Raw genomic sequence first — 22,236 nt, forward strand, 5'->3', positions numbered from 1 at the left:
CACAAATAACTTTCCAGTCAATATTTGCTCACAGACAGAGATACACACATTATATTGCCATAAGTAATTACAGTGTCAGGTCACTTTTCCAAAATAATCCTTTTTAAGACATATTTAAGAATTAGCAACAGAATTCAAGAAGAGAGAATGAAAGGAGCTATTCATGAAGTCTAACTGAGCTGAATAAAAAATTTCCATGGTAATTATCACATTTTCCAAGACACAGGAAAATTCAAGTAGCCTTTGCCTTCAGCTGCAGGAATTTTGGAACAACTCTACTGTGAAACTCTAGGGCAATTACAATGCTACATGTACAGGAGACTGAGATAAATGAAGTTCTTCTAACATCAAGCCTATCCAGGAAGGGCATTCCTTTGGCAAACTGAAGTTGAGGAACACACTGCTGGTATGAAATGCTAAGTTTAAAACGAAAAAGAAAGAAATCACTGTAGCAGTGCAGAAGACACTGACTTTAAGGCAGGCTCGAAAATACACAGAATGCTCAGGACAGAATAGAGAAATTTATCTGGTACAAATAGGGTGAGATGACTGTATGAGTTTTACATGGCTATACAGGAATGTGCTTTTTTTTTTCCAACAGAAAATTCATTTTTCCTTCATCCTCCAATTTGGAATCAGCTGGTTTAAGAGTAACTTATCTTAAAGCTTTTTCACATGTTTAAAATAACATAATCCATGATTTTCACTGCCACGTACATAAAGAAGAAAAGCAAAGTTTATTCAAAATGTCCATTTTAGAAGCTAAACAGCTCAAGAGTTCCAATGCCAATCACTGCACTTGTGTCTCCAGACGCCTGATCTCTGTGACCACAAGATCAATGTTTATAACTGGGTTAAAATACAAGGCCCAGTAAAACAAACAATTGCAGACAAACTGAGGAATAAAAGGCCAAAAAATGGCAACAAAAAGTCCCTGGGTTGAGACTTTCCAGAAATGTCTCCACATTCTGTGAGGAATAGTCCTGTGAAAAAGGAAAGGGAAAGGCTTAGAGGAACTTTCTGGTTTGTTTTTACCCAGAAAACCTAACAGGTGCTACAGCTTTGCATTACCTAGCCCTTCCTCGGGTACCTTTAAAATCAATTTTGCACTCCAGGAAAAACTTTCCTAGAACCCAGTAGCAGCAGATCTGAAGAGGAAGCACGGTCAGTGCACTTAGACCCCAAAGCCCGGCAAGTGCCCGTGCCCACCACAGCTCAGCCCGGCAGGTTCCAGTGCCCACCACAGCTCAGCCCGGCAGGTTCCAGTGCCCACTGCAGGTTCCAGTGCCCACCACAGCTCAGCCCGGCAGGTTCCAGTGCCCACCACAGCTCAGCCTCAGGCTGTCCCCTGCTCCCTGCGCTGTTCCGGGCACGCTCTGCCCTCTATCGGCTCCCAAAGGGAAAACCCAGTACAACCAAAACAAGAATTTCTCCCATACCAATTCCAAAGATCACACCAACCAAGAATAGTAATATGCTTGAATTAAGACTGAGGTAGGAACAGAAAACAGAAATTCTGATAAATTATCATAACTAGTATCAGTATAAGTGAACTTATTTCTGATTCTGAGGATTCATCCCATAATAACTACACTCTATCATGACTAAATTCTGATGTATTTAGTTCTCAGCTGACAGCTAATACCAGGCACCATAACAGCAGTTCTCAAGGTAAGGTTTCATATCTCCCAGTGGTTAAGAACATGCTTTTTGCTGTTTCCACATTTGCTACATCTGATGAGAAAAACCACCTCTAAGAAACCCTTGGAAGCATACACAGAAATAAAGATATTCAAGAGCAAGCAGCAGCAAATGTGGGAATGCAGATTCACATGTTATTAACCTCAGATTTTGGGTTAGACACTCATTCCAGTGAACAACTGGGAAATTGTAAGGCTGTTATTTTCTAAGGCCTTGTACTTCCCACCCTCTTCCACAAGCTTTGTAAGACTTACTTCAATTCTCTTCTTGACCACAGCCTCCAAAAGGAGAGTAATTCCAGAACAGAGAGCAACATGGCATTTACAATTATAAATCTTGAGGTCCAGTAATGCACATCTAGCCAATCCCAAGCAAATTCAGCTATCAGCTGGTATGGCAAAAATAAATACTTTACAGTGAATTCTCTCCACTGCCTCCAAGAAGGATCTTTAAGGTCCTGTAAATTAGGACAAAGAGACTGTTAATCAATTTTCTATTAAACTTACTTACTACTGGCTTATTTCTACTAGTCTTTTGTTGAAAAGCTGGGGGTTTTACACACTGAAAGCAGTAATTCATTATACTTGCTAGTAGGTAATACTGTAATGCAATAATTTCCATTAGATTAGAACATCACTTTCTGTAGTCATGTGAGGTTCAGAAGAATCAGTTTCACACATTTAAAGTCTTAAAAGCCTAAAATCAATCCTATTAAAGGTAACGGCTGCAACACTGGTGATTGCATACAATAAAATCAAAGAACCACTGTAGATCTGCTGTTTTTAAAGTCATAGTGTAGAGATGAAATTATGAATAATTACATCATGTGTTTTTATGCCGCTAGTCTTAAAATGCTTATAACTAAAGCAAGCAGCATATTTGATGTTTTGAATACTTACAAGTAGTTTTGTGACAGTATCTTCATACTTGTCTTCTTGCATAGGACAAATTGTGTGGATGAAAGGAAGGAAAGCTTCTGTGTAATCAAACAAATACAGGTATAACATACTGAGTCTTGGAGAACTCTTCAGTGCATACAGAAGAAAGAGTGATTTTCCTGGGTTTACGGCCTAAAAGATATCAAATTATTAAGTTTCAATCAGTAAAAAAATAATATGAAAGGGACATGCCACTTCTTAGATTTTCTGACAAACAGTTTTTGAAGGGTTTTTTCCCAATACAACAGGTCACTTAAACTGAGTGTTTTTTACACAGGTAACTCCACTACTTTAACACTCTTCCTGGTTTTAAGAGAATCTTCTTGGTTTTAAGAGAATCTTCTTTTAAAGGTATTACTTTAAAAATAATTAATATACATGACATGACACACTTTTATATAAAATTTACCTTATATTCCCAAAGGTTCTGTGGTGGTTTAACACCTAAAGTTTTCACACATTCCAGTTCTGCTATAAGAGCTCTCCTGTGGTTACTGTTCTCTATGCTGTAAGGCTCTTTGGTGAAATCCTCTTCAGTCAGTGTTAGGAGGAGTCTACAAAAGCAGAAGAATTAAGAAGGTAAACAGTGCCTATTCACCAAAAAAGATGACTAACAAATATACACAGCTGCACACTGAAACAGTAGGCTACTGATACAAGGTAGCACCTTTTGGGTTAAAGAATCAGAGAATACTTTGGGTTGGCCAACTTTAAAAGATCATCATTACATTGCCTATCAAGTGTTCTATGCCAACTGCATGTCAGAGCCTGGGTTTTAAATTTCCTTCTTTTCCAGTTTCCTCTTGCCTGCTTTCAGCACGGCTCTTGGGTGGAATACATATGCATAGAGCACCTGCACATTTCCACAAGAAAGGAAAGGTGCAAGGGGTGGATAATACCCCTCAGTAGATTTACTCTTGGTATCATTTCAGTCTGCATTGTCAGCATTTTAACAAGTTCTTAGAAAATTTTCAGGTAGTTTGCTAAGTATCTACTACTACAAGTTTTCAACAGCAACTGCTAAAATTTCTCCTGAAATTTCTTCTGATACATCAGCAGAATATTCCCACAATCTATGTCACACAGTATGATCATTTCACAATAAACCACCCCTAATGAATCTGTCACAGTCCAATCACATAATAGCTGTCCTTGACCACAAGGCCTCTCACCTTCCATTTACTTTCTCCAGTAAAAATCCTTCTTTGTAATGTGAAGCCCATGGGCCCAGCTGCTCCAGCCACAGTATCACTTCCTCAGCAGTCCACTTAGCAACAGGCTTGTGGACAAGAAGATCATCTTCAAATTCTCTGCTACTCCAGTGATAGCCAAGTAGAACTACCTACAAAGATAAATAAACAATGATCCTTTACTTGCAAAGCAAATACATGAATGATATAAATAAACACACAATAAGAGGCTCCACACGTAGAGTCTTCCATTTCATGGAGACTAGAACATTCAGGTTTTAAGAAAGTATTTAATTTTCCATTTGCTGTTCACTGCAGTTGTAGTTCCTGACAGACAGCTCTGAAGGCCACTTTACTTACTCTGCCCAGCTGGAGTCTCTTCTTGCTGACAATGGTTTTACTGTGCATGTAATTTAAGAATATTTGATTGCATGCTTAAGGGAGCAAATAGGGAAAACCAACCAGATGAAACTTACTGCTACACAAGTTAAAGCTGTCAGAACACCTGAGAAAAACCCTCCTCGAGGATTAATTCTTCCTGTGTTTGGAACTGTAGGCATCTGGTCATTCCCATGCTTTTGGAAAGTTGCTAAGCTGCGTGCTACATCACTGTTCTGTTCAATATCTTCTTTTCTTTGTTCAATGGCATCAGAAAATAGCTTTTCAATAACATCCCTGATAGGAAAAATATTTGTCATTATACTGTAACCACTGAGGCTTAATATTCAGAAAACAAAGTAATTTTTGGATTTTTGTTTTCCAGCCTTTACGAAAGACTTAAAAGCAAGAAAAAATAGTTATTAAAGCTTAGTAAACTTAGAATTTTTTCACTCACTGCCAAAAAACATATTCCTTAGCTTCTAAAGCTAAAATATCACATAACTTCCAAGTTATTTCTTATATAAAATTAGAATTCTGTGTGCCACTGGCAAGCCTCAATTATTAAAAAATGCTAAACAAAAGACAAAATAAAAGCCTACCATCAATCCTACCATCTACTTATTTAAACATTATTAACTCCAGATAAAGTATTATTAACAAAACAACTTGTGAGTAATTCAAGACAGCAAGTAGATGTTTTCAGTTTTGTTCTGCAGTATGACCACACTTCCAATAGATAATTCCTATTATAGAAATTACTATACAATTATCCAAGATCCATCTAACTCAGAATTATTAGAAAATAACCAGCTATATTACAAGACTGAGGATCCTGCCTCTCCATCTCCCGAAAAATGTAGCAGGGAAAGGGAAAGCCCTCCCTGAAACAAACCTGAAAACAAAACCAACCAACCCCACCCCTTAATTCCATGTGCTTGAACAGTTCATTACAAGTGCACAATCTGAAAGTCTTTAGAATTTAAATTTCTTTGTGACAGTTCAGATTACCAATTATCTGTATCTGCAGCAAACTCAAGAAACCAGACAGCTAATTTCTGTGGTTTCATTTATGTAAAAAAGACATTCACAAAATAGTTCCCTCACCTGAGGAGGATGTTGACTTTGGGGAATCCTTCCCATTTTTCTCTGCATTCCGGGCATTCATTCTTCTTGGATGACACCCACCACAAGGCCAGGCAATGCCTGCAGAAGCTGTGCCCACAGTTCAGGGTGGTGGGGTTGATCAGAATGTCGTAGCAGCAGTGGCACAGGAACTCACTGACTGATATCTGCCGGCCCAGGCCAGGAGCAGCACTCGGTTCAACTTCTGCCCTCTCTGTTTCCCCTGGTGAAGTCTCATCTTCTTCCATTTTCCTTTATGCCTTACACAAACAGAAAGCTCTCTTAGATCTTCAAACCAGGTAAGGCACTACTTCTGCAAAGCAACATGAACACAGCAATTACAGAAGTTTAGAATTGTGAGCAATGTGATTTATCACTGCACCGCTTTTGACACTCAAATGGTTTTAAATTTTTTAAGTAACTCAGTCCTCCCCAAAATGAAACATGATCTACTTTTTCAACAATATATTCATTGCCAACTAGAATCAAAAGCAGATTCTAGATGTAAATAGCTGGGCTCAATCTCCCTATGTTTTCTTCTCCCTTGTTATAAAATACATGAAAGTGAAACAAAACAAAATAATTCACTATGATTCACATGACTTTTGACTGTAGCTTTAGTCAAGGTTTTAGTAAAAGAAACCAGTCAAATAAAACATAATTAAAAAGTATAATCAGCAGATACAAAAATAAAATACCAGTATAATGTAATGATCTAATTCACTTCATCCCTCTTCTTTCAGGGCATATGGAATAAAACATTACTAACAGAGGTCAATGATACACATTGCTGGGCAATGTCAAAAAAAAAAGGTTTGATCCACCAAGTCATACGCTTCAGAATCATAAGGGATTGATCTGCACACCTTGTCAGCCAAGGTCTAAACTCCACATTAACTTTACTTGTAGTTACTTTGTTAACATTACAGAAAATGCACAGATAAGAGTTTAAGACGGTTGCAAGTTTACAGAAAATATATTTGCTTGATGTTCCCACTCCATTCTCTTAGTCAGCAGTATATTTCTTAAGAAAAACACTGATCCAGATCATTCACTCATCACGCATGTATATGTTAGAGGATACCAAGAACTAGACAACTTTCTCCTCAGATACTAACAAACCAAAACATGATTACATTCTCCACCTTGTGGCTCCTGCTTACCACTAAATTACCAACTTCTCACCCAGATCAAGCACGAAGAGGTAAACAAGCAATCACGTAAAAAACAGAAATTACGAAAAAAGCACAAGTTCAAAACAGAAACCGATAGTGAAATTGGAATCCTTAGACTTCCAAACCTGTATTTCCATGGCAAAGCACAGGCTGTTTGCTTTCTAAAATCTGAAACAGCACTTGTAAGAGGAGAAATAAAAACAAGATTTTGCCCCTAAAAATATTCATTTAGTTTTCCTGAAAGAGGCAAGAGAATTTCTGTGGAAAATACAGGAAAAAGATTTCACCGCTCAGTCTGCGCCAAGAGGCAGCAGCAGAATGATTCCCAGCTCCTCTCCTGTCTCTTCCCAGCTCCAGTTTCCTGCACCCCGCGCTGCTTCCTCAAGCACAGCACTGCGGGTCCGGGCCCGCGGCGTTTCCCGGTCGGACCGGCGGGGGCGGCCCCAGCCCGATGCCCTGTACACGCTCGGGCCCGCGGCGCTCCGGCTGCAGCCCCGGGCCGAGCAGGGGCCGGGCCGGGCCGGGCCCGCGGTGTTTCCCGGCGGGGCGGCCCCAGCCCGATGCTGGGCACACGCTCGGGCCCCGCGGCACCCCGGCTGCAGCCCCGGGCCGAGCAGGGGCCGGGCCCGCCCCGCCGCTTCCGCCCCGGAGCACGGCGGCAGCGCCGCTCCTCCCTCAGCACGGCCGCCGGCCCACACCGCCGCCGCTCGCCCTTCATTGCAAGCGTTATCACCGGACGTGGGCACTGCTACACTCCCATTTCTGGGAATACACACACTTCTGTATTCGTGAGAACTGAGGCACGCTTGCTTACGGTACAATAGGCACCCAGGCAGCATTCCTTCGCAGAAACTATTCAAGGTTGATTTTACAGTGGAGATTCGAGGTGTAATCCTAGGAGTAAATGATACTTTCAGGTGCTAGTTTTACCGCAGCGCTACCGCATCCTGCACAGAGACTATTCTTACCACATAAGAGTCAGTCCACACATGCACAATTACCTCCATCAGTCTCTGTTCCCTTACTGAAATTCTTTTGACTAGTCCAAAAAAATTTGATTCACTCTCTATAACACCCTGACAGGAGGTCGTAGCCAGGTGGGGATGGGCCTCTTCTCCCAGGGAACGAGTGACAGGACTCAGCTTTACTCTGCACCAGGGCAGGCTTAGGTTGGGCATTAGGAAAGGGTATCAGACACTGGAATGGGCTGCACAGGGAGGTGGGGGAATCACCGTCCCTGGAGGCGTTTAAGGACCGGACAAAGCTCTGAATGCCACAGTCCAAATGATATGGTGCTGTTTGTCACACGTGGGACTCAATGATCCCAGAGGTTTTTTCCAACCTAATTGATTCTTAAAGTATATAAAGTATAAAGTGATTTTTAAAGTATACCTCTGAGACGTACTTTTTCAACTGTCAAAAGTGACATTTTAAGATTTTGTTTCAGTTTGATACAAACTACAAGTCCAGTTCAAATAACATTTAATTATTCCAGCCTATTTCAAGAAAGAAAATAGTCTCTCATTGTTTTCTCTCTCATATTATCTAGTTTTTTTTCCAGAGAACCAATCAACAGATCTTTAAACTACTCTAGCATGAACGAATTCAAGCTCTTCTAGATCTGAGGAAGTGCATCTAGATCTACCTTGGTATGCAAGGTGAAAATGCAGCCCAGAATACTTGTTCTAGTTTTTTTACTACTTTTTTGTGGCTTTTCACTTAGTTTCACATTCAATGTTCAGTAAAGTAAAAGAGCATACAAGTGTTTGATAGTCTGTGCAGCAGACTTGAATGATGTGAAAACATGGTCTTTCTGTTCCAGTTTATAAAACTTTTGACATATAAAAGGCCATGGAATCTTGAACTAACTGCTTGTACTGCACTCTCATTTTTAGGTGCTCCTTCTGCTTACATAACAATACATACCTGTTGAAGTAAGAAATGTCTAATCTGTAAGACATAGTACTTCAACTCCTATTGAAGTACTTAATTACAGTACCTTACTGTTTGACTCACAGTTTATTTTGTGGGTGAGGGAAGCTAAGAGTTCCCAGATTTGTCAGCTACTTGTGGGAAAATGTCAGGCTTCTAAAACAGCTATCAAACACTTTAAAGTGTCATAAGCACTTTAATTTAAAAGTGCAGAAATGCATCTTAAAAAACTGAGGAGTAACATAAAAATTTTAGGCTTCTGCCAATTTACTGCAAAATAAAAACTTCTCTGCCATTTTAACTAACATCTTACTGGGAGTCATTTAATCATACTAAATGAATTGCAGGGCATGTCTGTTGAATAAATTGCTTATACTGAAAAGGCAAAGCTTAATATGGAAGAATCTCTAAAAGCTCTCTCCACTACATCCTGCATAATTATTTCTCTTTTTCTGTATGCAGAAATTACCCCGCACAATTTGTGGAGAATTTTTCATTTGTTTCCATTATGCCGGAATTCTGGAAAAGATGCTTTATGAGCCGTGTGAACTCCAGCCCTGCAGCACAACCTCTGAACTCTTCTGCGGCCCGTGCCCACAGCTCCTGCCCCGGGTCCCTGTGCAGCACCTGCTCTCCGGGGCAGCTCTTGCTGGCACGGCGCTGCTGCGGGCCCATCCTGCTGCTCTTCTGCAGCGAACTCTCAAAGCGCCGCTTCTAAAGGAAAACGCTCCTTCTGTAACACAGCACGGCCTCCAGTTCCCCTGGAATTATCATCATTAAGGCACCGTCGCTAGCAGTTCTCCACCGTCCTCCCAGTATCTCCTAGGCAGAGTCCCATGCCTTCTTCCTGGCTGCTGTTAGTTTCGTATTTCTGGCTTTGAGGGCGAGGCCCACATCCGTGACATTTCACCACAGAACCGCGGCTGGTGTAAGACTTCCTTCTCCCCAGCAGCCCTGCTGCAGCCGCTCCGGTCGTGCGGCCCGCTCGGAGCACAAGCCAAGCTGCAGAAGGCGCCGAGCCCACGGGCCCTCAGGGCGGTGCGGCTCTGAGGGCTCCGCCCCGGTAGGAAATGGCGGCGGCCCGGCCTCACGTGCGCGCTCACGTGCGGCGCGCGGGGCGGCCCCGGAAGCGCTCGGCGGCGGCGGCGGGCGGTGCCGGGCCGAGCTCCGGCGGGCGGGGGCGCGGGATGGAGGTGATCAGGAGCAGTGAGTGACAACCCGGCCCTGCGTCCCCGCTCTGTGCCGCTAGCGCTATGCTGTCCCGGTGTCCCGGTGTCCCTGCCCTGGGCTGGCGGCCGCTCCGGCCTCAGCCTCTCCTTCATGGCGAAGGGGTCCCCACTGCCCCGCTCACCCATGAGGCGCAGCCCTGGGCGGGGAGGCGCGGCCCCGAGGCTGAGGGGGTGGCGGGTAGGCCCTGAGGGGCGCCGGGCGGCCGGAGGACGTCGTTTGTAGTCTCAAGTGTGTTTTAACCCTTTACCCGCAGATTTTAAGGATAACCTAAACAAAGTGTACGAAGCCATTGAAGAGTCGGACTTCCTGGCCATCGATGGAGAGTTTTCAGGTACAGCTGCACCTGTTTTGTCATTGTGGACTGTTGGCAATCTCTTAGGGGAGGTGGTTTCACCCCGGTGCCCGAGTTCGCTCCGGTGGTGTGTCTCAGTTGGCTTGAAAAAGCTAAAGCTGAGCTACCACAAAGTGATTAAACCACCTGTTACACGTGCCGTAGCAAGGCTTTGGTCAGATACATGTCATACTTGTACTCCCACAGAAATCCTTCAGCATGACAACTGATAGTTGTTGCAGCTCAAGGTAAAATACCCAGAAGGTTTTGTGTGTGCCATGAAAGCACACATTGGGATTGGGATAAGTGATGGAGATGCTGCAAGTGTTTGGACAGGGAAAGGCAGCGTTAAGAATGTGAAACCCTGAGGGTATGTGCAGCAGAGAGATGCTTCAGTCGGTACTTCGCTTTTGGGATGCAGAGCTCTGTTCATTGATGAGACTAGGTCTTGTTACATGTGGTGGTTGTGGAAGTACAGTTGTTGCTTAGTGCTTAAGGTGACTAAGTTATTCAATAAATCTCTGGGTAACACTCTTCCCATTTTTAGTTTGGCTTTGATCCTACATTGTGTTGTGAAGCCCATTTACATTAGGGTACTGTAGGTCTTGGCTGCTACTGACATATTGAATAGGAGCCAGAATAAAGAGCTTTTGCAGAAGAGTTTTCATTCTAGAATGCCCCTATTAAAATTAGTGGCTTATTGCAGTAGTATTTTTCTCAAATTAAATAATTGTAATACATGGTTTAAGTGAAAGCAATTGCCAGTTGTTGCATTTCTTTGCTGTAGTTAATTTTGAAAAGCTTACCCAAAGCAAAATATGTTCTGCTTTTTCAGGGATCAGTGATGGGCCTTCAGTTAGTGCATTAACAAATGGCTTTGACACTCCAGAAGAAAGGTATCAGAAACTTAAAAAGGTAAAGTCTTAACATGGACTAAAATGGAAACTGAAGCTGCCGCTGGTGCAGCATCTTGTTTGTGTGACCAGCAGGAGGAAAGAGAGATGGAACTTCCCTCAGTTCTTGTCTCTTTGTGGAATGGAACTGCATACTAAAGTTATCTTGAGCCAATAGTAAGATGATTAAATGGGGATGAAAACTAGCAGAAAAACTCTGGCGTGTCTACTTTCAAATTACCAGTAAAACAAACATTAGTTAAGAAGATTCACTTTATTTTGAAATGGAGAGAAATCATATTTGGATGCACCCTGGTAATGTTTAAATGTGTACGTTTTATTCTCATGCAAAATTTTTCTTTCATTTTACAGCATTCCATGGATTTTTTGCTCTTTCAGTTTGGCCTTTGCACTTTTAAATATGATGACACAGAAGAAAAGTATGTTATTCTCTTATTTCTTGTTTTCTTAATTGAGGATTTTCTAAGTACTGACAAGCTGTATTGACATGTAACTCATCTTTTCTACAGGTATATAATGAAGTCATTTAATTTCTATATTTTTCCAAAACCCTTTAACAGAAATTCACCAGATGTCAAGTTTGTCTGTCAGGTTAGTAGAAAAACAGTTTAATTCTATTTGGTTAGGGTATACCTCAAACAAACTTCAGCTTAAAAGGTAGAAAAATGTAAATTTCTGGGTTGGGTTTTTTTCTTATAAAATAAATAAGCATCAGTTAAGAGCAATCACAAAAATGGAGCTTTAAGGGAATGTCCTTGACTTTAGTTTTTAAATCTTGTTTTGTGTGATTTCTGGAATTTGAGATAATATTCCAAACTTGGCAAGATGATTCTATTTTTTCCCTCTTCTCATTGAACTTCCAGTTTCCTTGCTTTTTTAATCCTTTATTCCCATCTGCTAATCTTGCTTTCACTGCTTCCTAGGCAATTGCCAACATTTTTCTGGTTTCAGATTTGTTCTCGTGAACCACATTTTGCTTTCTTTTATTTCCTCTCTCCACATAGTTTGTTCTTTCACCTTTATCCTTTACCATATTCATGGTTCTTGTACCTTATGGAAGTTGAAATTCAATAAGAAAAGTAGCAGAGCCTCAACTATCAGTGGCTTCTTTGGGGTCACAAACTTGGTTGTTCTTGGCTTTGGACTTTGTATAATTTGTTAAAAAGTGTGAGAATAACTTAACTGATGCCATAGCTACTTTTGCCAATTGTAAAGCCTTTTTCTCTTGTTGCAGAGTTCAAGTATAGATTTTTTAGCAAACCAAGGATTTGATTTTAATAAAGTTTTTCGCAATGGTGAGTTGTTTTGGTTTGTTTTCAATTTCTTTCAATGCCTGCAAAATTTGTGATGACACCTTTCATTGTTTTCTGCAAAAGAAAAAAGGCTGCCATCCATGATACTGTCTTAACACATAATGAAGTTCTTGAATTATTCTTACCTGCTCTACTGTTGTGCCAATGGTAACTCCCTTTCTAAGAATCACTGGAAGGGAAGGGTTTGCTTTCAGTCTGCAGGGGTGTAACAGAGGCAAATGCCTGAATCCCTGTGCATTCCTAATTAGTCTCTAATTATTATGAGCTTTTCCTTTTTTTTCCTTAGGAATTCCATATTTAAATCAGGAAGAAGAGAGACAGCTAAGGGAACAGTATGATGAAAAACGTTCTCAAGCCAATGGTGCGGGATCTCTGTCATACATTTCTCCTAATTCCACAAAGTGCCCTGTAACAATTCCTGAAGATCAGAAAAAATTTGTAGAGAAAGTAGTGTAAGTAACCCTCTTTAATATCCTCTGATGTTGTTAAAACTAAAATGTGAACAGTAGTGATATTTTCACATGTTAAAGACATGTCTGTTATTTGACTGTTTGTAAAATCCTGCTCTTTTTGTTATGAAGCATTTGCTTGTCTTTTGGAGAGAGCTGTAAACTTCCAAAAAGTAGAATAGTAGATACAGAAGCAAATAATCTGTTTCTTCCAGGGAACAGATAGAAGACTTATTAAAGAATGAAGAAAGTGAAAGTTTGGAACTGGAGCCATGTACAGGGTCAGTTTCTGAAATTGCATTTCTTCTAAAAATGTTTTTTTAGTTTGGTCATATAAAATTAGGGGAGTGAGAGGGAAGAATATGTTTACTTGGGTTAACTGTATCAAAATCTACATTTGACTAATTTTTGAATGTTGAGAATACGTGGTAATATATACAGGGGTTGTAATTTATTTTGAGCTGTAACTTCTGTATCTAGTGGCAAAATATTTTAACTATAGTCAAGAAATGTCTTGTATGTGTGAGCTGCCTTTTGTTACTGCTGAAGTGATCCAGATGCGTTTTATAAAGAAACTTCTAAAATCTGTTGAACTATTAGTTGTTCTCAGTTGGCAGTGTGTGACTGTTTGAAGTAGGTTTCCTTCCCAAAATTCTATTTAGCTTTGGAAACTAGATATTTGGAGAGTATGATTATTTAAAAAAATTTTTTTGAAGACTAATTTAGGAATAGTAGAACCTGGTGAAGCTGGGGATAAGGTACCATCACTGTGTCTGTACTGAGGGATCATGGCTACACAATACTCTCTGAGGAGAGGATACATGGGTAACTTTAAAACATGATGTAAATGCTTTTACAGTTTGGCAGCTGAACATCAGAATTCAGTAAATCTCTTCCTAGCCTATAGTTCTGCTAGCAGTGACTCTTGCTTTAAAAAACTTTCTACAAATGAACACTTAGAGTCAGCTTAAACTGGAAATCACTCCTAGGAGACACTCTGTAAAAGGATTATTAGTAACATGATTGTCTTTTGTTTTTAGATTTCAAAGGAAATTAATTTATCAGACCTTGAGCTGGAAGTAAGTTACTGGTAATACTGCCTTACTGTATATTTTTAGTACTTTTGATAAGAAATCTGGGTAAGATATATCTACTTAACCTTGGTGTGATTGATTTAGACTTTATTTTTCCTTTTAAAAGAAGACTTCTGTAATGTTCTGAATTACATTAAATTATTTGTGATGATTAATTTAGATATTAAAGCCTAGTATTTGTTTTATACTGTGTAAAATCTCTGAGTAGATCAGCACACAGCCTAGAATTATGTAACAAATGCAGCATGGCAGGTTTTTAGTGAGGAGAAAGTGCATGTGCTTGTACAGATTGTTGGCTTGAACTGAAAAAATAGCAGTTCTGTGGTAGGTACTGGTGTGGGTATAGTTTTCTGTTGGATGCCAAGCATAAGCACTTCTGATAACTTCATATGTTGCCTGAATGTATCTCTTAAGGCCTTAAGGGGAAACTCCAAGGCTTTAGAGTAAGATTTTCACTGTTCTGACTGCAGCAGTAAGATGTAGAAAATATGCAAGTCTTTTTTTGTTTGTTTAGTTAATTCAGTGTTTCAGCACTGAATCTGGCACTCTGATACTTACACTGGAAGCAGATAAAATAAAGCTTCTCTCTAGAAAATGGGATCTCAAGAAGTGAGCTCGAGAACTAATCTGAAAAAAAGCAGTTGTGTTTTCAACAATTTTTCAGCATCATTTTTAAACATGTCTATAGCTTCCTGTAGCATGTAGCTTTATGTTTGTCTGATACTTATCCTTGCATCTTCCCTGAGTGGATGGAAGAATGTGTTCTTGTGGTTTTTTAACATTCAGCAGTGTTGCTTTATGAGAGCACAGCTGTGTACACTGTGTGTGTGTGTATTGGAGAGAGAAAGCCAAGCTGTGAAGGTAGCATGGAGTTAATTAAAGCAGAAGAGTGAAGTTATTGATTGCCCTTGTGTCCTGACCTCTTCACAGGTTTTTCTCTATTGAAGTATTCTCTTGTGCATCAGTGTTTTGATGCATCCATGGTTTGTGGCATGAGGCAGCTCATAAATGAGATGAAGATCAAAACTGTGTGAGAAATCAGGGTGGAAAGGACACAGCAGTGTTTGGAGTGTGCTCTCCAGTACTGATCCTGGGAGTAGCCAGAGGCCAAGGCAACTTGCTGATTCTGAAGTGGTTGCACAGTTGTGGTTAGTTTATTATAATGAGATTATGAGAGTAATTGCTACTGGTTAAGCAGGAAGAGGCAATATTCTCTTACTTTTGCTATCAGTTGGATGCTCTGTGTATGGTGTTATTTTGGAAATTAAATGGGATTGTAGTGATGTGATGCAACCCTGTAGCAGAGGTGATGACATTTGAGTTAATAATTCCTACTAAAATCTGCTGGTAGCAGAAGGTTCAGGGTTGTTAATAAGTCCTCAAATAAGTGATGTATTAAAAAGATGCCATCTTCAAAGGAGCTGTCTTGGAGTTGCGAGTAAATGAGAGCATTCTTGTTTTGGATTTCTTGAAAGCAAAGATTCTAGTTTGTGATGAAATATCTAGATGATATTTACTTAATATCACCAAAATGAGAAATTACAGGTTCCACAATAGCATGGGAAATTGTGTAAGTGCCAGTTACTGTTAGGTAATGTAAGGAGGCCAGTTAAATTAGCCTATTGCTTCAAATTTTGCACAATTAACATTAAAGAGAAACGTGTAATAGTTCTTTTATGCCTAAGACTTATAGAAATAATTAAACATGAATTACTAAATTACTGTTGTGGTTTCAATATGCTAAATGTCAAGTGAATAACTATTAATATTTACTTTTCATTTGTTTTGATGTAGGTATCCAAAAGGTATCCACGTGGAAACTCTGGAGTCAGATAAGGTAACTAAGCCTGTTACTGCCTCTAACATTTGTTCTGTTGAAAGGAAATTATATTTCTCAGTTTCACTATCTCTTTGATTTTTAGATCTAACTTGAGCTTTTTTATGCAAATTTAAAGCATTTTAAATTGAATACAGTGAACTAGTTTCTATCTGACCAACATGTGGATTATGGGCATGTATTTGTGTGCCTTAATATTGCTTTTCAAATGGATACTAAAAGGTGTTTTGAAATACAGTGGGTCTGATATGCAGTATTAGTTCAGGTTGTGATCTCAGAGGAAAACCAGCAGCATCATGTGCTGTGTCCTCACTTCCCAGCATAGATCTCTGCTTCAAAAGGTATTTGAAACAAACTATTTACAAGGAAATGCTCATAATCTGTTTTGAGAAGTAAAAAGTGGGTTTAGGAAAAATTAGGTTTGGTGGATGAAGCAAATCCAGCTTTCTAAAACAGGCTTCTGGGAGTAGGTGATAATGTGGTGCCTACAATAGAAACAGCTGTGTTGCCAAGTGACTGCTGCTGAGGTATGACAGTTTTCTTTACAATGTAAATTTACAGAAACTTGCAGCAGCCTTAAATCTGAACTTTTCAGTGTCATTCCTCAAACTACACATTTTTTGTTTTAGAAGGAGAGATATATTGTTATTACTAAGGTGGATGAAGAGGAACGAAAAAGAAGAGAGCAGCAGAAACAAGCAAAAGAGCAGGTAAATAAATTCAATTCCATTAGTTTGTGTGAGAGGAAGGGTGAGAATCTCTGACTTCACTCAGCAATGCAAAAATGTGGGATAGGGTTTGGTATTGCTTCCCTTTAGTTTGCTGTGACTGGCTGAATTTGCTTTTATAAAATCTACCAGATAACTTAGGCCTTGCAACAGAGCAAAAAGAGTTGCAAGACACTCTAAAGTTTTTTTTTAAAATCAGAATTTGAATTTTTTTTTAAATTTGAATTTTTTTAAAAATCAGAATACTGAATGAGTATTCTGGAGTAGTGACTACCTCCTCATATGACTCTCTGCTCTCACAAAAGTGTGTCCCAGTAAGAGGAAACATCAGTTTCTTGCAGAAATTCTTGAGCAAGTTGTTACATGGTTTGGTTTCAGTCTCCCCTTCTCTTACAAAGCTTGCTTGCTCTTGGCAGGCTGAGTTAGTGTCCTGTGCAGTGAATGTGTCATTTCTTGATAGACCTACACTGTACACTACTGCTGTGGTAACAAACTGACCAGGAGGTCACACCTGGTGTATTCAGACACTCTCACTGTTTATTAGACTTTTATTTTGCTTACTGAGTGATGCAAATTTCAGGCGGTCATAAGAATTGAATTGTGGGAGTTCCTGATCAAACTCCAATGATTTGTGCTTTCATATATCAAGATAAAATCAGTTTGGGTGGAGCAAATAATACATCTGTGCAGAAATCCTTTTAAGAGAAAAAGAGATATCTAAAGAGACATTAACTAATATGACACCTCTTTATCCAGAAGGCAGGCTGGGAGCAATTTACTACTACAGTAGGGTTTTTAGTGGGGGTATTACTTGCTCAAACTAGCAGCATTCAGAGCTGAACTAAAGTAACAGTGAATGTTTTTATTGCATTTTAGTTCTGGCTGAATAAAGACAGATAACACAATGCAGAAATTGCTTCCCTAGACCTGAGAAAGAAAAATCTGTTGCAGAACAGGTTGTGCAGTTTGTGTAGTCAGAACCCCCCAAATTAATGAAATGTCAGTTTATACAACTACAGTGTTATATAATCTGAATTGCACATTTTAATGTTTCTCCTTGTTTTTTTTTAATATGAATAATGAAGAATGTTTCTTCCTCAATCTGTGGTAGTGTAAAAGTATGGTCTGATTTAATAGGAGTGACAATCAGGATACAACCTGTTGCATATGTAACAATGTATGTAAAAAATACAGCTGAAAACATGTAGGTTATTTTTAATACCTTGTGAGCTGTTTGCAGTGTCAGAGCTGCTGAGCACTATTGGGGATCATGTGCTGACAATGAACTGAGTGCAGCTGTTGCTGCTCTGCCTGGGGAGAGGTTTCCCTTCCTTGCAGCCTGTATCTTGCTGTATCTTGCTTTGTGGCTCAAACACCAGTGATACCATCCATGTGTTTTGTCTGCTGCTGAACAGCTCTTGCACAGTGCCAAGGCTTTCCCTCCCACCCTCCCCCAAAAGCCAGGAGGCTGGAGGGGCTGGGCTCTCCTTATCCACAAATCTTATTGTCTGCCTTTGAATTTTGGGTGAGGGGAGTGAGCAAAGGGCAGAGTGGCTGCTTGGGGCACCCCAGGACAGCAGCTTGTGACTCATCCTGCTTGACAGTGAGCTAGAGCTACACAGAAAATGGAAATTCTGTGAGCAGCATCCTGCTTTAACCTTTTGTGTCTTCCAAATATTGACATTTCCTTCATGGTCTGTTCTGGGTCTGTTTGAGGCAAACTGGGGGCATCTGGCAGTTTGCAGGTACGGTTGTGGCAGTTTTTGTATTTGTGTCTCACTAATGTCAGAATCTTTCTTACAGGAAGAGTTGAATGATGCTGTAGGATTTTCCAGAGTTGTTCATGCCATTGCTAATTCTGTAAGTTAATGTGATTTTTAATCTATCTTTGTTTGCAAGAAAAAAGAAATATTTCAAAGAAAGGATTCTTTTGCTGTTACATTTTGGAGGAGAAGATGAAATACAAGTTAAAGTGACATTTTAAGTTTATGTTTTGTGTTTTACAGTGGTTGAGTGTAGTAGGTTAAGTAAGCTCAAACTAAAGAATGACATGAAGAATCTTAGTATCTGTAAGAGTCAAGAATAGCAACTTCTTAGGGCTCTTAGGTAAATAAGCTTGGGTGGGTTTTTCTTTCTCTCTTCCAAAAATATTTTGGTGTTTTTTTCGTTTTTTTTCTTGGCAGTTAAAGGCTGTCAAAGGAGGACTGTTATCATGTCAAATGAATCAAAGTTAACATTTTAAAAAACTTATTGAGCTTTTTCAAAGAGCTTGCTTGTACAGCATTAGGCATGAAAGGCATGAAAGGTTCTGCACTGTGAGAAGCCAGACCATGCCCTTAATAACTATTGTATATTATAACCATAAGGAATATATTGTGTGTTGTTGTATAAGCAAATTAAAAGGTGATGGACAGAGAAATGCCTTGAATTCAATCTTAAATAGATTACATTTGGAAACCAAGTTGTAAGTAGCTGTTCTAGTGCATGTTCTCAACATATGCAGCTGCTGTGAAGCCTGTGATAAATAGTGGGCGTAGAGTTTAAAAAGGAGTGGCTGCTCTGAGAGAATGAAGGTGTGTGGGGCAGGCAGAGAGCAAATGGGGAGGTTTGATGTGTACCTGTTCCTGTGTGCCCTTGGCTGGCAGCTGGGATAGGGGTTTTCACAGGTGCCCTTTGCCATGGCCAGGACTGGAAATGTACCACACATTTTATGTTATTTTCACAGGGCAAGCTTGTTATTGGGCACAACATGCTGCTGGATGTTATGCACACCATACATCAGTTCTACTGCCCTCTACCTGATGTAAGTAATCTTTTGAGTGTTCAGATGATGAAATAAATGCCTTAATGTATTTGTCTTTTAATATTATCTCCACACTTTCTTCTGAATGGAAGAATTGGTCGACCTGTGAACAAGTGTTGAAAAGTCTTTAAAAAAAATCTGTTTGGTACTTCTGGCCTTATTGTCATAAATATTTATGTAGAAAGTTTAGTTGGATTGTTCTCCTTTACATTTTTAAAAGGTTCAAATCACATAGTAGAATTGTGGTTTTTGCTTATGTTGGGTATATTTAACTGACTCACGTGTAATGATATACTGGTGAGGAGCTGCAGCACAATTATGTGGCATTTTCTCCTTTGTAGTTTACAAAATGGGAATGTGTGGTTTTAAATAATATAGTACACTTTCTAAAATGATAAGCAGTCTTGTAGCAGGATGATGTTCACTGGGATGAAGAGTTGTAATGTCAGAATAACTAGAGGGAGCACACTTTGACTGCAGCAGGGCTGTCTAACAGTTCTTGACTGGACTATTCAGTTAAACTAAACAGTGTATTGGCACCAAAACCATTGTCTGAGGAAGCCAAAGGTCTTGTTAGAAGGATGGCTCACATGGTGTTTGGGGACAGACTTGATCATAAGATGGGAAGAAGAAGCTTGGGACCAGTTTGGATGTTGTTGGAATGTAAACAATTGTTAGGGGTTCCTGTATTTTTGACCCTTGGCAGATCTAAACCTGTAGACAGTCCCTGCATAACTGGAGTGACTGCTTATATTCCATTGAAATACAAAATGCTGGGAACACTTAAGAACTGTTAACTCGGCTGGAATCAGAAGTAGGGTATAAAATAGGATAAGGTGTTGGCAGTGAGAGAACATTTTATTACTAATGACAGACGAATTCAGGAATATGTAGTCTGTAGTAGTGTGTAATTGCAGGTGGTGTCTGTGGTAGTGCTGACACATCTCTTCCAGTGAGAATTCAGTTACTGTAGCTCACTTTTAGAGGCTGTTTGGATAATTGTAGCTCCTGCTCTCTGTCCTCCCCAGACTGTAAACAGTTCACTGACTTGGCTTTTATCTTCTGGTTTAATGTTAAATTAGGACCTAAGTGAGTTCAAGGAAGTAACATCATGTGTCTTTCCCCGGTAAGTTCTCAGTTCAAACTTTCATCCATTTCAGTATAGTTGTAGCAGGCTGATGTTTTTTGTCCTAGCCCTGTACCCTAGCTGTTACTGGAAAAGAAATTGGGATCAAGTTAGATAAATACAATTCTTCAAGCAATTTTGAGCAGCTTTTTTCAGAAAAGCATTGTTGTTGGTTCACTTCTTAGCAAAAGATGCACCCTTGCTGTTCCCCTGGGTTTGGCATGATGATTGGTGTTTTCAATGTATGCTTCATTTGGAACAAGATTTATTTGCTACTAGTTGTTTGCATCTCTTGCTGTTCCTTGGTTGCTGTCCTTTTTCATGCTGAACAAAGCCAAGGAATGTTTTGGCTGTTCCAAATCCAAGAGTAATTTTCAGTGGGGTGTATCTGCTGTTTCCCAGCTAATACACTAGAACATGTTTTGAGGATTTGGCAAAATGGGCATTCTTCTGTTTCAGCCTATTTAGCTCTTTATTTTGTTTCTAGGTTACTGGATACTAAACTGATGGCAAGTACACAACCTTTTAAGGTCAGTTAATATTATAGAATGATTTGAAGACAGAAAATTGCATTAATACATGTGTATTGAAACAAATGATACTGCTTTGTGGAGAAAGATGTTGAATAATATTTTCTGTGATGCTCCTTTTATTGTAGAGGAATTATTTTTCTTTACCCCTAATCTAAACTTACAGAATTTACAGAATGCAAATTTTTACTTTCCTACTATTGGCTTTTGTCACTTTTGTTTGAAGTTTTATGGGAACTTGGCAGCTTTGAATTCCAAAATATGCAGAGTTTTTGCAAGGTAAAATATGATTAGTAGATTATTTTCTTCTTGTTAAGTAGCATGTCCCCTCAGGAGATAAAAAGTGCTGTTCATGAACAAATAGGATCTGGAAGCTGCTTGTATATTCCAAGCCTTAGAGTACTGTGAATGCTGACTTAGATTTGTCTGGAAAAATGCTTTATCATCATTAGGTTCTCTTGTGGCCTTTGCTCAGTGGGTAGTCAGCAGGAGGAAAAAAATTACAGGTTTCTCTTAAAATCTCTTACAGCCTGAGTTTTATTCCTCTAAAGAGGTATTGAGATAAGTGTTCATAAGCTCTTGTTTCCCCAATTAAAAAACATGCTGAGGAAGCAGCATCTCTCTCTGTGCATAGCTCTGGGACTCCTGAGCATTGCATAAAGAGGTGCTATTAAATGCACTTGTAGGTATTGTCAGGTTTGTGTTGCACACTGCTGTGGTTAGAATAGAGGCTTTGGCATTCTGAAAAGTAGGAAACCTGCACAAGTTTTATGTTTGGTACAGCTATGTTGATATTTGTGATTCTACAGCAGATGCTTGGGTTTTTAGCCTGTTGTTATGAAACCCTGCTTTTGGGATGCCAAATGAATGCATCATTTGAGCTTGTTCATTGTACTTAGTTCTTGATAACTTTTCAGTCTGCAGACTTGATGAGTGTAAACAGCTAAGCTTGATTGAGAACCAAAGGAAATCTGGTCTTCATAAATCTGACAACTTTTAAGAAAGATTGTGTGATGTGTTTTGCTTTCTCTGGCTGTTGATTCTGAATGTTTCCATTGTACTGATTGACAAAACATATTTGATTAAGAACTTCAGTAAGGAATTAATCTATAATATATCTTTGTGGCTCTTTATGCTTATAATTCATCAGTGGAAACACCGATGCTGCTCAACTAAGTTGACATGTAGGAGCAACTTTCTGATTGTCAGACTTCTTTCACTGTCTCTGTGTTACTTTAAATCAGCAGTATTTACATTGTAAAACTATTTAAGAATGTCCAGTCAGCAAGCACATTTCAATACTCACCTTGAATGCCTTCAACCATTAGGATGAGTATTTAGAATATTTGCCCTGCTGTTTGTGCTGCCTTTAACTTGGCACATGTACCCTGCATGAAACCAGATACAAATAGAAATATTACTTTGGCATAATCCCTCAATAA

At 39.6% G+C, this 22,236-nt stretch overlaps 2 protein-coding genes across 5 annotated transcripts in view; one reads left to right on the forward strand and one right to left on the reverse strand.

Moving 5' to 3' along the window:
- Positions 1-298: 298 nt before the first annotated feature.
- BFAR (bifunctional apoptosis regulator) lies at positions 299-9,490 on the reverse strand. 3 transcript variants are annotated; one of them, XM_054270678.1, is made up of 8 exons: positions 9,067-9,490; positions 5,315-5,645; positions 4,306-4,504; positions 3,812-3,981; positions 3,049-3,193; positions 2,601-2,771; positions 1,956-2,158; positions 299-983 (listed from the first exon to the last, which is right to left on the reverse strand). In XM_054270678.1, exons 2-8 carry the CDS (start codon positions 5,578-5,580, stop codon positions 791-793), a joined length of 1,347 nt encoding a protein of 448 aa, XP_054126653.1. In that variant the 5' UTR covers positions 5,581-5,645; positions 9,067-9,490; the 3' UTR covers positions 299-790. The 3 variants fall into 3 exon arrangements, with proteins under 3 accessions (XP_054126653.1, XP_054126655.1, XP_054126654.1); XM_054270680.1 differs by lacking the exon at positions 9,067-9,490 and adding an exon at positions 6,795-6,965; XM_054270679.1 differs by lacking the exon at positions 9,067-9,490 and having other exon boundaries at positions 5,315-6,380.
- Positions 9,491-9,581: 91 nt separating this feature from the next.
- The window catches only part of PARN (poly(A)-specific ribonuclease), a 40,001-nt gene continuing 27,346 nt past the window's right edge, over positions 9,582-22,236 (forward strand). Inside the window, exons 1-15 of one of the 2 annotated variants that reach the window (XM_054270676.1) lie at positions 9,582-9,645; positions 9,923-10,000; positions 10,836-10,915; positions 11,266-11,333; positions 11,424-11,505; positions 12,149-12,209; positions 12,514-12,679; positions 12,892-12,957; positions 13,717-13,755; positions 15,565-15,607; positions 16,237-16,317; positions 18,139-18,195; positions 19,061-19,138; positions 20,221-20,264; positions 20,752-20,794. In XM_054270676.1, the coding sequence (XP_054126651.1) occupies positions 9,627-9,645; positions 9,923-10,000; positions 10,836-10,915; positions 11,266-11,333; positions 11,424-11,505; positions 12,149-12,209; positions 12,514-12,679; positions 12,892-12,957; positions 13,717-13,755; positions 15,565-15,607; positions 16,237-16,317; positions 18,139-18,195; positions 19,061-19,138; positions 20,221-20,264; positions 20,752-20,794 (1,005 nt within the window). In that variant the 5' untranslated portion in view covers positions 9,582-9,626. Of the gene's footprint in view, positions 9,646-9,922; positions 10,001-10,835; positions 10,916-11,265; positions 11,334-11,423; positions 11,506-12,148; positions 12,210-12,513; positions 12,680-12,891; positions 12,958-13,716; positions 13,756-15,564; positions 15,608-16,236; positions 16,318-18,138; positions 18,196-19,060; positions 19,139-20,220; positions 20,265-20,751; positions 20,795-22,236 lie in introns of those variants that run through there. The other variant, XM_054270677.1, reaches the window with a different exon arrangement.

The sequence above is a fragment of the Melozone crissalis genome, unplaced genomic scaffold, assembly GCF_028551555.1.
Source record: "Melozone crissalis strain CALT ecotype California unplaced genomic scaffold, PUWL_Pcris_2 ptg000012l_1, whole genome shotgun sequence".
In the NCBI taxonomy this organism is placed as follows: domain Eukaryota; kingdom Metazoa; phylum Chordata; class Aves; order Passeriformes; family Passerellidae; genus Melozone; species Melozone crissalis.